The sequence below is a fragment of the Neofelis nebulosa genome, chromosome 13 (genome assembly GCF_028018385.1).
Source record: "Neofelis nebulosa isolate mNeoNeb1 chromosome 13, mNeoNeb1.pri, whole genome shotgun sequence".
Taxonomy (NCBI): domain Eukaryota; kingdom Metazoa; phylum Chordata; class Mammalia; order Carnivora; family Felidae; genus Neofelis; species Neofelis nebulosa.
Window position 1 is genome coordinate 66,240,087 of NC_080794.1, and position 14,635 is coordinate 66,254,721.

General features: G+C 38.7%; 3 protein-coding genes across 9 annotated transcripts in view; 2 read left to right on the forward strand and 1 right to left on the reverse strand.

Moving 5' to 3' along the window:
• Positions 1-8,217, forward strand: part of TAF5 (TATA-box binding protein associated factor 5) — a 14,535-nt gene extending 6,318 nt beyond the window's left edge. The window contains exons 3-11 of the mRNA XM_058697652.1: positions 778-1,093; positions 1,861-2,024; positions 2,128-2,263; positions 2,905-3,025; positions 3,908-4,037; positions 5,564-5,728; positions 6,373-6,550; positions 6,711-6,888; positions 7,172-8,217. Of these exons, the coding sequence (XP_058553635.1) occupies positions 778-1,093; positions 1,861-2,024; positions 2,128-2,263; positions 2,905-3,025; positions 3,908-4,037; positions 5,564-5,728; positions 6,373-6,550; positions 6,711-6,888; positions 7,172-7,389 (1,606 nt within the window). The 3' untranslated portion in view covers positions 7,390-8,217. The remainder of the gene's footprint in view (positions 1-777; positions 1,094-1,860; positions 2,025-2,127; positions 2,264-2,904; positions 3,026-3,907; positions 4,038-5,563; positions 5,729-6,372; positions 6,551-6,710; positions 6,889-7,171) is intronic.
• Positions 8,215-13,465, reverse strand: ATP5MK (ATP synthase membrane subunit k). Of its 6 annotated transcripts, none has more exons than XM_058697657.1 (5): positions 13,333-13,453; positions 12,668-12,955; positions 10,225-10,320; positions 10,044-10,136; positions 8,215-8,318 (listed from the first exon to the last, which is right to left on the reverse strand). In XM_058697657.1, exons 3-4 carry the CDS (start codon positions 10,309-10,311, stop codon positions 10,047-10,049), a joined length of 177 nt encoding a protein of 58 aa, XP_058553640.1. In that variant the 5' UTR covers positions 10,312-10,320; positions 12,668-12,955; positions 13,333-13,453; the 3' UTR covers positions 8,215-8,318; positions 10,044-10,046. The 6 variants fall into 6 exon arrangements, with proteins under 6 accessions (XP_058553640.1, XP_058553638.1, XP_058553641.1 ...); XM_058697655.1 differs by having other exon boundaries at positions 12,668-12,952; positions 13,333-13,447; XM_058697658.1 differs by having other exon boundaries at positions 12,668-12,798; positions 13,333-13,434.
• Positions 13,466-13,513: 48 nt separating this feature from the next.
• Positions 13,514-14,635, forward strand: part of PDCD11 (programmed cell death 11) — a 44,475-nt gene continuing 43,353 nt past the window's right edge. Inside the window, exon 1 of one of the 2 annotated variants that reach the window (XM_058697651.1) lies at positions 13,514-13,685. The gene's annotated coding sequence lies outside the window, so the exon portion shown is untranslated. The remainder of the gene's footprint in view (positions 13,686-14,635) is intronic. The other variant, XM_058697650.1, reaches the window with a different exon arrangement.

Here is a 14,635-nt window from a genome sequence, read left to right on the forward strand (position 1 = left end):
TAGATTATATTATTATGTTTAGTCATTGTTCTCTAATTGTTTTTGCATTGTTTGCTGCTCTTAGTGAGTGCCAAATATATAATCTTTAATTTTACTTTATCAGGAAAATTGAGATTTGTAGAAACAAAAGTACATTTAAATTTACTAATTGTCACCAAGGCTGAAAGCTTTACTTAATTACCTTTGGTAATGGTGAGTAAATGGAAGTGTTCATTCTTTGGCATCCACATTTGTTTGTCTTTTAGTTATATGATTATACTGATGTTTAATAAATATGTCTGGTATTAAGAATATAAGAAATCATTGAAAATGGGTGAGTTTTATGAGGATGACATGTATTGATTATTGTTAAGAAGCTGAGTGATAGGTTCATTGAGTTAATTATACTAGTTTCTATTGTGTATGTTCAAAACTTTCCATAATAAAAAGTTTTTAAAAGTGGGTTTTGAGAGGACATAAAATTTAGTAAAGCAAGAATTCTAATTCATATGTTTACCAGTGGTAGATATGTTTCATTCACTTAAGGTATTTATTTCAGATTCTCTTAAAATGTTAATGATACATTTCATTAGAGAATTAAAATTTTTAAATTTCAGGATGAATTCAGAAACTAAATTGTAATCATTTTGAAATGAGTTACTTCTGATCCTGTAGCTTAGTCCAGGATTATTCAGACTGCTACATTGAAAATATTCTGGGATGTTTATAAATATATGGGGGAGAAAAGATCCCTTAATGATTACATTGAAAAATGACTTTTTAAAATCACTGAAACAGGTTCCATGGAGATCAGGAATGTTATTACCAGGATGACCTACGAGTATTATCTAGTCTTACCAAAAAGGAACACATGAAAGGGAATGAGACCATGTTGGATTTTCGAACAAGTAAATTTGTTCTGCGTATTTCCCGTGACTCGTACCAACTCTTGAAGAGGCATCTTCAGGAGAAACAGAACAATCAGATATGGAACATAGTTCAGGAGCACCTCTACATTGACATCTTTGATGGGATGCCGCGTAGTAAGCAACAGATAGATGCGATGGTGGGAAGTTTGGCAGGAGAGGCTAAACGAGAGGCAAACAAGTCAAAGGTATGGGAATAAACCTAAGAACTATGTAATGCAGATTATGAAAAACTGTAGCATTTCCATCTCCATAATTTACACATTTTTCTTATAGCTAGTTTGGGAATAATTGTACACTATATACTAAGTTTCATGATCTAAGGATGCTGTATAGATGAGAATTTGGGAATGGTTGCATTGAACAGAACCCTGACTACAGTGGCTGAAACAAGTGAGGGATTTTGCATACATATAATGAATTGCAGAGAAAAGCCCTCTTGGACTTGCATGAGGGCTCCACAGTGCCATCAAGGAGCCTAGCTCCTTCTAGTTTCTGCTCCACCATCTTTAGAATGTGGCTTTCTTCTTTGTGCTCACAGATGGCTGTTGCAGCTCCAGCACTGCACCTACATTCCAGGAAGCCTGAAGGGGGAGGACAGAAGGCATATCCCTGCTAAATCTCTTTTGTTATCAGGAAAACAATATTTTCTTCCTAAAATCTTACCCAGTGTATTTGTGGGTTCATCTATTGGCCAGAATGACATTATATGGCTATTCCTAGCTGCAAAGGATTCTGGGAACAGAAATTATTTCGCTGAGCATATTGCTGTTCCAGCAAAATCAGGGTTCTGTTAGTAAGGAAGAGGGATTGGCTATTGGGTAGAAAACTACAGAATCTGCTTCAGGATATAAATTACTGTATTGTAATTGTGATTCATCCTATCAAGATATGAAAAGGATGTATCAATGAGTGAAATACTCATTTCAAAAATGTTGGCGTGTTTGACTTCTAGGTATTTTTTGGCTTATTAAAAGAACCAGAAATTGAGGTACCTTTGGATGATGAAGATGAAGAAGGAGAAAATGAAGAAGGAAAACCTAAAAAGAAGAAACCTAAAAAAGATAGTATTGGGTCCAAAAGCAAAAAACAAGATCCCAATGCTCCACCTCAAAACAGGTGAGGAAAAAACTTCAGGAACATGTGTAGAGGTATAAGGTGATATATTGTTGTAGAGAATTCAGTAATTCAGAGTACTTTTCAGTCTGTTTTTCTTTTACAGAATCCCTCTTCCCGAGTTGAAAGATTCAGATAAGTTGGATAAGATAATGAATATGAAAGAAACCACCAAACGAGTACGCCTTGGTCCAGACTGTTTACCCTCCATTTGTTTCTATACATTCCTCAATGCTTACCAGGTTGGTGAGATCGTTGCGCAATTTCTGCCTGGAGAGGCGTGTAAAATGGTGACTTACCATTAAAAGAAACCTAGATGTGTTAACTTAAACGGAGTTTTCTTTTTTAAACTCTTGATGTAAATATAGCTTAAAGACAGAAGTTAGACAAGGATAATTGGACGCTGCTTGGAATAGCTAGAAGGCAATGTTGAAAAGACCTTTAGCAACTTGTAGATGCCAGAATCTTGGTTATGTGTGTGTTGTTTCACTGATTATAATTCTGCTTGTCTTTGAGGAGGAAACTGTGTAGTTAATCTCTCTTTAACTTGGCTTACCTACTTAATAAACTTAATACTTTTTATTAAGGATTCTGTCTTTATAGATTGTTTATAATCTTTTGAGGATATAATTAGCAAAGTACAAAAATGACTAACGTTTTCTTTGTATCATGTGCTCCTAATTTGGAGGGCGTAAAGGGGTGAATGATGATGTGTTCTCAAAGTAAATACTTTCAAACAGTGGGTTTCCTTGGAGAATGAAATCTCTAATGGTATTTTATATGAGAAAAAGAGCTATCATTATGTATTCTCTAACATGTAATTGTAATTTTTCCCCCTAAGACATTATTGTTTAGTACAAAGTTTTTATGTTTTCATTGGCAGGGCCTCACTGCAGTGGATGTCACTGATGATTCTAGTTTGATTGCTGGAGGTTTTGCAGATTCAACTGTTAGAGTGTGGTCTGTGACACCCAAAAAGCTTCGTAGTGTTAAACAGGCAGCAGGTAACTGAGATGACCTGTTAGGATGTGAACTTGTCCTTAGTTTACACCAATCTGGAATTCAGGGAATATACACAAGAGATTGTGATCTTAGCAGAATTTCACTTTAACTCAAAATGTTAACATTCCCAGGGTGCCTGGCTGGCTCAGTCGGTGGAGCATGTGACACTTGATCTCAGGGTTGTGAGTTCAAGCTCCATGTTGGGCACGGAACTTACTTAAAAACAAAACAACAACAACAACAAAAAAATGCTAATGTTCCCAACAGTGAAAAGTGCATTGGAGTGGCAATTAGGAGACAGGGGTACTAGACCGGTTTAACTTCTCTAGGCCTCAGTTTTCTCATCTGTAGGATGAGAGGATTGGGTTGGAAAACTCCTTAAGGTTAAAAATCTACTTTTATGACTGCCTGTTAATTTAAAACATGCCTTTAAAGTAAATACTGGGATTGTACTTTCTGTTTTAAACATAAAAATGGCTAAAAAAGAAATAGGGTTAGGATTTCACTTTAAAGAAAGTTTCTTGCTAAATGTATTGTTTAAACAAGAGAATACATTTTCAAAAAATTTTTAATATTTCCATAGTTTTCATTTGTGTATAACATTATGATAGAGTGGTTACTTTGAGTTTCAATCATAGTTCCCACATGGAGTAGCTCTGTGCACTCTGGCAAATTTTTAACTATCCTGAACCTCAGTTTCCTCTTCTATACACTGGGCTGATACCACCTAATTTAGAGGTATTAGCAGTGGTTGGTATGTAAGAGGAGCTGTTCAAATGTTAGTTCTTCTCCTAAACAATGATTTGATTGCCTTAAAATGTTCTAATGAATATACTTTTTAAGTGAATGTGGTTTTAAAAATCAGTATTTCTGCACCATTTTAGATCTTAGCCTCATAGACAAGGAATCAGATGATGTCTTAGAAAGAATAATGGATGAGAAAACAGCAAGTGAGTTGAAGATTTTGTATGGTCACAGCGGACCTGTCTATGGAGCCAGCTTCAGTCCAGATAGGTAAAATACAAACAAAAAATGAAATACTGCTGCATTATAAAATTTGAGATTATAAAAATTAAGTACTGGAAATGGGAAAAATTCTGTTAGAAAAATCTCATGGTTGCCTCTCACGCATTATCTGTTAGACTCTTGCCATTTGCTAATTCATCTTGGGGTATTGGTATACAAAGTAGCAACTTTATACCTAAATTTATAGACTCGAGATGCACGGCTTCCAGGTTTGTTGGCCTTAAAAATTTGCTTTAGTTTTTGTATAACCCCGATAGGAGGTGAATTGCTTCTTTGGGTACTTGTCTTGGGTTTGTGGCTACTGCCGTATTCGATCATCTCCAAATTCTGAACAAATTCCTGATATTAAAGGTTATTAGATGTCAGTTGAAGAATTTGTATAATCAAAAGAACTAAGGATACTGAAAAGGGAATTTGAAACCCACAAATAGGTATTTACTTTTCATGATCTCTGACATTCTGTAGAAATGGAAGGGAATTTTATATTTATAATACCATTTGTATCTTACTTGGATAATAGCTTTCAGTCCACTAAGATTTTCATCTTTATGAAACCTTGAGAATGAAACTTTGATAGGGTTTAGACAGATGAAACATTTTTACCGGAGGGAAACCTCTGATTTCAGTGAAAACCATAACTTTCTGAGTTGTTCAGCTTTTGTGTTTATCTCTGAGAAGGGTAAACTATTATTTACAGGGCTATAGTGTTTTCGTTTTTGTTTTTTTTTGTTGAAAAGACACTTCCTTTTGGGGCATCTGGGTGGCTCAGTCAGTTTAAGCGTCCTGACTCTTGAGCTCAGTTCAGGTCTTGCTCTCAGGGTCGTGAGTTCAAGCCCTGCATTGGGTTCTGTGCTGGGTGTGAAGCCTACTTAAAAAAAATTTTTTTAACGTTTATTTATTTTTGAGACAGAGAGAGACAGCATGAACGGGGGAGGATCAGAGAGAGAAGGAGACACAGAATCTGAAACAGGCTCCAGGCTCTGAGCCATCAGCACAGAGCCTGACGTGGGGCTTGAACTCACGAACCGCGAGATCATGACCTGAGCCGAAGTCGGACGCTTAACTGACTGAGCCACCCAGGCGCCCCAAGACACTTCTTTTAAATGCTTATATTAAGTCATACAGGATTGGAAAATAGCATCTTCATTTTAAAGTAAAAAATTGTTGAATTTTAAGTAACATCTCGTATCACATTTCTTAGTTTTTCTCAATTGAACTTCTTGACCATGTTTTTTGTTGGTACTCTTTGGTATAATTTTTTATAAGAACTGTGACTTTTCCAATATACTTTTAAAAATAACGTAACCTCATTCAGTAGATGCCTAGATGTATAGTGTCACAGCTAATGTTAGTTTGGTTAGTACTTTCAACTTTTGTTATATACTGTGAATTCCATGTATGAAGTAAAAGTGAGATGTCTCAGCTGTTATTTAACATACTCAAATGTACAGAGAAACTGGACAGGTAACTAAGTTATGCTGGGAGTCAAATGTATTAACCTTCTCTTCTTGCAGGAACTACTTGCTTTCTTCTTCAGAGGATGGGACTGTTAGATTGTGGAGTCTTCAAACATTTACTTGCTTGGTGGGATATAAAGGACACAACTACCCAGTATGGGACACACAGTTTTCCCCATATGGCTATTATTTTGTGTCAGGGGGCCATGATCGAGTAGCTCGGTAAGAACATTGTGATCTTATGATTGGCAGAATGGTTACTTTTTGGGAATTACAAACTCCAGCCAAACTCATTTTCACTCCTATTATTTGGGATCAACTTTTCAAGAGTGTCAATGTTTATAGCTCCTTATTTGAAAATGAATTTGGGAGAAGTATTACTATGACTGCAGTTATGTCTATACCAAGATTAAGAGTCCTGCTTTTTTTCCTCAGGCTAGATTAACATGCTTCCAGCCCCTCCCTTAGCTAGATGCTAAACCTTGTCTTTCACAACCATTATGTGTGCCCCTGTTTTCTTGTGATCTCTTGTTCAGGATGAGGTAACTCAGATTAGAAACTAATTTTGTGGAAGCCAAAACTAGGGAAAAATACTTTTCTAAAGGTTAGACTAGGAATTGGGATAAAGAAAGGGGGGTACAGAGAACTACAGAATTAAAAAAAATATATTGTTCTAGATCAACTTAGTTTTCCTTAAGGATGTTATTTCGTCTCAGTCATTCCATTTTCTTTACCTCAGTCAGGTAGCTAGTGAAGGGTCCCCCATTTGGAGCTAACATTTCACATGGTGTTTCTATTATTTATGTTTGAATTTTGGTAGTTAACTATTAACTATCATTTGTTGCGTTCAATGTATTTTTTAAAAGGCTCTGGGCTACTGACCACTATCAGCCTTTAAGGATATTTGCTGGCCATCTTGCTGATGTGAATTGTACTAGATTCCATCCAAATTCTAATTATGTTGCTACGGGCTCTGCAGACAGAACTGTGCGACTCTGGGATGTCCTGAATGGGAACTGTGTAAGGATATTCACTGGACACAAGGTATTTTACACATACAAGTTTGCTTCTGAGAGAATATTTTAAAAATTAACCAGTGACACATTTTAAAGAAACTACTCATTCCACTAAGCTTTAAAATTCTAGCTTTGTCTTATTTTCTCATTTTTAACCTTTTGGTTATTTCTATGGACTTCTTTTCTAGGGACCAATTCATTCCTTGACATTTTCTCCCAATGGGAGATTCCTGGCTACAGGAGCAACGGATGGCAGAGTACTCCTTTGGGATATTGGACATGGTTTGATGGTTGGAGAATTAAAAGGCCACACTGATACAGTTTGTTCACTTAGGTTTAGTAGAGATGGTGAAATTTTGGCATCAGGTAAATGACTAGAAATGACTTTGTGGTAAAGGGATGGTATGTTGAAATGAAACAGGAGTGTTGACTATGTTAGGTTTTGCTTCTCTTAGCCACGATTCCAGTCAACATGTGTGTTGACTTCTCAGGTTAAACTGCTTGAATGGTCCTTTAGAAGGAAGAGTTATTAATCAAGTAGATTTTTTTCACCAGAAATATACAGTAAACATAGGAAGTATATTTGACAAAATGTCAGAATCTAAATATGGTAGATGCTACTAAATGGTTTCCTTTGATTTCCCTGTAGGTTCGATGGATAATACAGTCCGGTTATGGGATGCTGTCAAAGCATTTGAAGATTTAGAGACCGATGACTTTACTACAGCCACTGGGCATATAAATTTACCTGAGAATTCACAGGAGTTATTGCTGGGAACATATATGACCAAATCAACGCCAGTTGTACACCTCCATTTTACTCGAAGAAACTTGGTTCTAGCTGCAGGAGCTTATAGTCCGCAATAAACCATTGGTATTAAAGACCTTTTGGAAGCTACGGTTTGAAAAAGGGAGACTAAAAGCAAATACCTCAGTGATTAATATTTAAGCTACAAAGAATGTTTTGTCTATATGGATCTGGAAGGATGCTGCTTGAAAAATCTGAACAGGACAGTTCCACGTTTCTATAGCAACCACATTTAACTAATTTCCGTTAGTTGAATAAGAGGTATTATGTTCGTGGAGGGGACATTTATGGTGCTTTGGATTGTGTGGAAACTATGCATTTTCTGTTCAAATGCTATTTTAATTTATTATGTTTAGAAAAAAATCAATTACAATAATTCATCCTGCTTCAAGATTCAAATCAAGTAATATAATACCATCTTGAATTTTAGCTGAAGAATTCTATGAGCATGTATGTTTCTGCTGTAAAAATGTAGTTACTGTATGGCACTCAAGTACTATGTTAAATGATCCACTAACCTTTTTGCTTGGCCCATGACTAGTGGAATGTACGTTACTGGGTAGGGTGAACTACAGTTCCTTTCTAAGTACTAGATGAAGTACAACCATCCAATGCCATCTGAATTTGTAACTGTTGGATTATGAGTGCACCCACTCTATAAACCAGGTGAAGAAATTTAGCTTCCATGTTCTACTTCAGCTAAAACAGCTACATACAACCTAGTACACTTGAAGTCAGACAGACATTTCAGTTGCTTACCTCCAGTACTGAGCCTTGCTTTGGGAAACTAAAAGATTTAGACCAAGTCACTGCCAGTTTTTTGCCTTCGTTGCATTTTGTACAGTTTTTATATTTTTGATATCTTGTAAATAAAGACAACCAGCTTTTCCAGGTTCATAATTTATTGTACAAATTGAGTATCACATGATGAGTTGACATTAGCTTCTCCAGGCATGGGAACTTAACAGGTGAGGTACACTTTAAAATCCTATAAACAAAGCAAAAATAGTTTAGACACAATTGTGTTCAACCCTACTTTTAAGACAGTCAGTAATTATAAGGACTATCCATGAAGCCCCTGAAATTGAATGCAAATTCATGAGATTCTCAGAGTCAGTAACCACCCCAAAATGAAGATGTCTCTCAGCTTAATACAATTTAACCTAACATTTCACCTTTAACAAAAGAGCTGCTACGAATTCACTATGATACTGAACGTATGCTATTGGAAAAGTCTAGGTGCAAAGTAACATTTTAAATAGTGGAAAGTAATCTGTTACTTAGTATCAGAGATAAAATTTCTCCATATTTATAATGAGAATACTACCACCCTCCCAAAGTTGGGAGGTACCTAATGGAAAACTGGGCAAATACTATCTGTTTGTCAGGAATAAGCCATGGGCCACTGTATTCTGGAATAATAGTCAACAGTTTTGACCTGGAAAAACCCTTATGATCAGAGGAAAAACTTTCTGTGGAGAGTTACATTAAAGATCTGGGTTTTGGGTTTTGTGCACATTATCTACTACCAAAACAAATATTCATTCACTTAAGCATGGGCAAATGGAGATTGTGGGGCACCATAAGAAGAAAATAAAATCTATGGGAATTTAAGGAAAAAATAAAATTGCTTATATAAAAATTAGAACCAGCAAAAGATAGATTTGTAATGTATTTAAAAGGTTGGCTAATAATTATTACAGATTATATAAGAGAAAGTCTTCACAAAGACTTCACAATTGTTAAATGAGAAAAACACATGAAGAGGATGTTAAGAAAAATACAAATGCCAAACAAATGGAAAAAATGTAGTTTCATTAAAGAGACAAATTAGAGGTGCCTGGGTGGCTCAGTCGGTTAAGTGACTGATCCCTGGTTTTGGCTCAGGTCATGATCTGACAGTTTTAGGGTTCCAGCCCCACATGGGGTCCATGCTGGCAGCGTGGGGTCTGCTTGGGATTCTCTCTCTCTGTCCCTCCCCTGCTCGTTGGATTAGGAGTGCAAAATAAATCAACTTAAAAGAGACAAAGTATTTTCACTCATCAAATGAGCAAAAATCAGAAACTGATTATTATTCAACATTGGCTAGTCCAAAAGAGATACTCTCATACTAAGCTGGGTGCCTCACAACCTTTGGAAAAGCACTTAAGCCTAAAACAATCATACAACATTTCACGCTCAAAAGTGTTCAATGTAATGTTATTTATATTTGAAAAATTCTAACAGGAAACATATAAATCATATATCACAGGGCGCCTGGGTGGCCCAGTCAAGCATCTGACTTTGGCTCCGGTCATGATTTCATGGTTTGTGAGTTTGAGTCCCACATCAGGCGAGTCCCACCTGCTTCAGGTGAGTCCCACTTCTGTCTCTGCCCATCCTGGGATTCTCTCTCTGATCCTCTCTCACTTGTGCCCTCTTTCTCTCTCTCTCAAAAATCATATATCCATAAACACTCATGCATTCAAATAATAGATAACATATTTGCTATAAGACAGTATTACAGACATGATTCATAGCCACTGGAAACCAAATAAAACAAAAAGCCAAACCAAAATGTTAACAAAAATCGTCATGGTAATGGGATATGAACAATACTTTCCTCTTTTTCTTGTATATAATTTTGCACAATGACAACTATTTACTTTCATAGTGAGGGAAAAATGCTAACAACAAAATGTCTAACTTACAAACTTAAATGTAAACTCCTTACTGTTTATGTTGCTTTCACAGCTGGTGTTTTTTTAGACCTTAACTTGAAGTACAAGACCATCAAAGCGATGCCTCCATATGTGGCCAGTACACACTAAAAAAGAAAGGACAAAGTAAACAAGAGCCATTGCCATCTCTATTATTCTAAAACATAATTGCTGAAAGGTATCATTAATACTCACATTCATTCTACCTGTGAGAGTGTAAGAGTTGAAATATTTTTTGATACCAGTGAATTGGAATTGGGCATCAGTTTCTGGTCCTGCCATGATTTCAATCTTTTTTTAAAAAAAAAGAAAAAAGCAACAATAAATGGGTTGGATGCAATTTAAAAGAAAAAATATTTTTTTTAATTTAAAGATTTTCTTTTTTTAAAGCAATCTCTACACCCAACATGGGACTCTAGCTCACAACCGAGATCAAGAGTTGCATGCTCCACTGACTGAGCCAGTCAGGCGCCTCCACTCCCCACTTTTTTTTTTCTAGTTTAAAAACCTGAAAAGTCATTGCACAGAAGTATTATAAATTTTTACATATGTCTTGCCCAACACAGTAGCAGTAAAGATGGTGGAAAAAGCCTTACTGATAAGACTACATTTCAGAAAGAAGACTTTGCCTTGGTTGCTACTATACAACATTCCAGAAGATACATCAAATCACCCAGCACAGGAAGAAAATACAGTATTCTCTAAGTCCACCCTCTAACCCAATGCTGCTCGATATTTTCATTCCTGGCTCTAGCTATACCATGTTACATCGTGCATGGAATCAATCAGTTTTAAGAGTCAAGTTGGAGCTTGTGATACATTTCAAAGTTTCTCAGAAGGGTAACCATCAACAAAACAGCTCAATTCACAACCCCTTTCACAATTTGTCCCGTATGGGAAGGAAGAGGAGGGATCAGAGGCCTATTCAATCAGAAATTCTGGGGCCCAGCAATCTGTTTTAATATGCCCTCTAGGCGTTTCTGATGTAAGCTAAAGTTTGAAAGACACTGCAGGAATAGAAAACCAAGTACTTGTTAGTAATTATGTAGGAAAAAAACTCTGGAAAAATATGCAAGCTTTTAGGAAGACTTATATCTATAGTACCTATATTTTACACAGGCATATATTTGTTATAATAAAAAATAACAAAGGCACATTCAAAGGTCACCAAAACACTTGAAAATTCGTATGTGTGACCGCCTATCTACCACGACCGACGCCACGCCGAGTCGATTGGCAACATAGACGAGCCGGTCGAGGTCCGGTCGAGATTGGTAGGCAGTGGCAGTGACTCAGCTGGCTCTTGATGAAATGAAGAGGGAGAGAACTGCGAGGAAGTCGTTGCTATGGAAACTGGCACTCACCAGTTTACCATTCAAAGGCCTTCAGAGGCTTTCATGTGCATAGAATTGGCAATGAAAATTTGGACAAATGACCGTAATTCTGAACACTGTTTCAATAAGGTTCTTGGAACAATGAAGGAAATCCAAACTTCCGTGAGCCCCCTCTGGGGCTTTGGCCTTTCCAGCTCAAGTAGGAAAATCTCCATTAAAGTAAATCTTTATAATGTAGCTCTTATATTAACTGTTTCCTTTTACTAGACTTATTAAAGGCATATTTTTCCCCTGCATTCATCTTCATGATACACTTTTGGATTCTTTTTTTATTTAAAAAAAAAAATTTTTTTTTTTTAACATTTATTTTTGAGACAGAGACAGAGCATGAATGGGGGAGGGTCAGAAAGAGGGAGACACAGAATCCGAAACAGGCTCCAGGCTCTGAGCTGTCAGCACAGAGCCCGACGCAGGGCTCGAACTCACGGACCGTGAGATCACGACCTGAGCCGAAGTCGGCCGCTTAACCGACTGAGCCACCCAGGTGCCCCTACACTTTTGGATTCTTACGGTATTAAGTAGGTTTCTAGGAGAATCCCTACATAAAACAGAAGCTTAACTTTATCAAATTATTAACTGATAACCCCATGACCTTGTGCCTAACAAAAAGTTTTAAGAGGATGTGGTGTCCAAATGAAACAATACTAAAGTAGTTTAAATTTCTCTTTACACTTTATAGGAGGAAGGCTGGGATGTTCCACAGAAGACTAATTTTGACTGCAAGGAAGGGCATGGCATAGGAACTGAAATTTAGTCTGGGTCTTAAGACTCTTGTGAAGCTCACGTGAGATGGAAGCAGGAGTGGAGAGTAAAAGGTTGCTGGTGAAATAAACAATTGGAGAAAAGCCTACAAGCACTTGGGTCTGCACCCTTCAGCAAACCGCAGGTTACTTTTGGACAAATATCAGGAACCCTTGTGCTAGAGCACCCTTTACGGAATAACTGACACTGAAACCTTATTCCTTTTTAAATCCTACAAAGTTTAGGAAGCCATAATAATAATGGAGGAAATTACTTGAGACTAATAATGTACTAATTGTTAAATGGTAGCCCGTGGAGAAACCTAAGCAAGGGGTCTTGCTCTTGTTTCTAATTAACCGGCCCACCTTTGTTAAACATTAAGCCTTCCACGTCTTTTTTCACCTGTGAAAATGGGCATTTCAGAAAAGGCCCGAAGTGACCAACTGCCCTCCCTACTTTCTGTTTCTTGAAACTGCAATTTTCCTGTCTGACTGGACACCTACCTGGAATGGTGAGATCACGAGGTAAAAGGAGGCAAGGTCGAGAGCCACTCGGGGACCAGAAGCAGCCTCTTGCACTTCAAGGAGTTTACAGCTCTCTCTGTTCTGGCTACCTCCTAGGAAAGGCCTTCCGGCTGATCGGACATAAACTGAAATCTAACCCGGTTACTGCGGGCCTGGTGAACTGCAGGGGTCGGGCCACACACACTCTGGCTTTGACAAAGGCTGCAGCGCAGCTAAAGGAGACCTTGCTCGTCAGCTCCCTAAGCACCGCACAGTGGAAGCAAACTGCTATGGGCACACAGAGGAAGAGGTTAATTGGGCCATAGGCCCGAGTTCCATTCAATATTACTTCGCTGGTGACCTTGGGGGACTCCCTTCGCTGCGGGCCTCGTTGTCCTCCATTGTAAGATACAATTTAAGGGCCTTCGGGGACCCTGGGAGCCTCTGGGATTTCCTATCCGTCTCGCCCCGAGGCTTTCCAGGCGAGTCCGACCCCTCGCGCCCCGGCCCTCGTTATGTCTAATTTTTTTTCCATTCTCCACCCTTCTCGCACCCCAAAGTGAAAACCTAGCGGTGTTCCCGGATCAGGAACGGTGGGATTTTTATGCCGGCCCCGCAAAGCGGAGGTTTAAGGCCTGAGCCCGGGTTCCCCTCCACACACCGACCTTGCAAAAGACACCAATTCCGCTGGCTGTGTCCTTCGACCTACGCAGCTACCCCGCCACAGGCCGGAAGAAGCCACCTCCCCCCGCCCGCGTTCAACGGGCCACAGAAACTCAGCCTTCAGTGACGATTGGCTACGGCTCGGAGTCCCGCCCTTCCGCTTCCTGTCTCTAAATCTCTCTCCCCCTTCCCGCACAACCCCGTTCTGAAGAACCGAGCATGGTAACGGAAGTAGGGCGTTAGGCCCGCCCTCGCTTCCGGGGGGAGCTGTGGTGGCATGTGGGTGTGCTGGTCTCCGCGTGTGTCTCCAGTGATACCGGCTCGGAAGTACAGAGGTGCTGGCGTCGCGGGGCTGGTAAGCGAGGACAAGGGCGAGAAAGGAGGAAACCTCGTGGCTTCCAGGACTGTCCCAGGGCTAGGTCTTCTGGGTCCCTCCCATGGACCTACAGGGTTGGGTGAGTGGTTCGGCCACCCCAGCCCAGCTCAGAAGCTGGCTCTACTCGAGTGGTCCCTGTAACATCAGGCTTTGTCCCTGGCAAATTGCTTAAGTTCCTTCTATGCCGCTGCATCGCCTCTTTGAAGCTTCAGTTTCCCGTTGTCTGAAGTGAGATTAAGGTCAAATTGCCTGCAAACTAGACTCCTCGGTTCTTTCCTATTTCTAGGAAACATTGACCCACCTATTCCTGATTCCAAATCCAAGCCTCCCAGTGGGTCTTCACCTCTTCACAGTTTAAAGCCTTTTTAGATCCTTATACCAAGTGTCTCTCACAACTAATCTCTCCTATCTTCCGTTCTCTCTTATACCTGGTTCTCATTCGCATGGTGTCTCTCTGTACTGCAATTGACTTGCACTGTTTACTTTCCTTCAGTCCTGTCTCTCTTCCTGTCCAATTTATAGCCTGCAGTATATTTTTGATTGCTGTTCTCTTTCTTCCCTTAATTAAGACTCTGACTTAATCGAAGTAGACATTAAACTATTCCTGTCTAATTCAAAATCTTTCACAAAAAAAGCCCATCTGTGTTCTACAATTTAACTGGGATTATTATGATTTATTCTCCCTGTGGTTTAGTAGAACAGTTCTTCAAAGAAAGGAAACAGCAACTTTTTGAGCAACTTTTTGACAAATTGCTGGTGATTATTGAAAATATTTGGCTCTAAGTGAATGCCTTTTCTCACATTCCTTCTGCTTTTCCTTTTCCATTTGTCAAAATCTTTTTCATCTTTTAACAGCTCAAAGGCATCTTCTTTAGGAAGCTTGCCTTCTTTACTGAAGCCTTATCATTTCCTATTTCTTTGCTTATAAT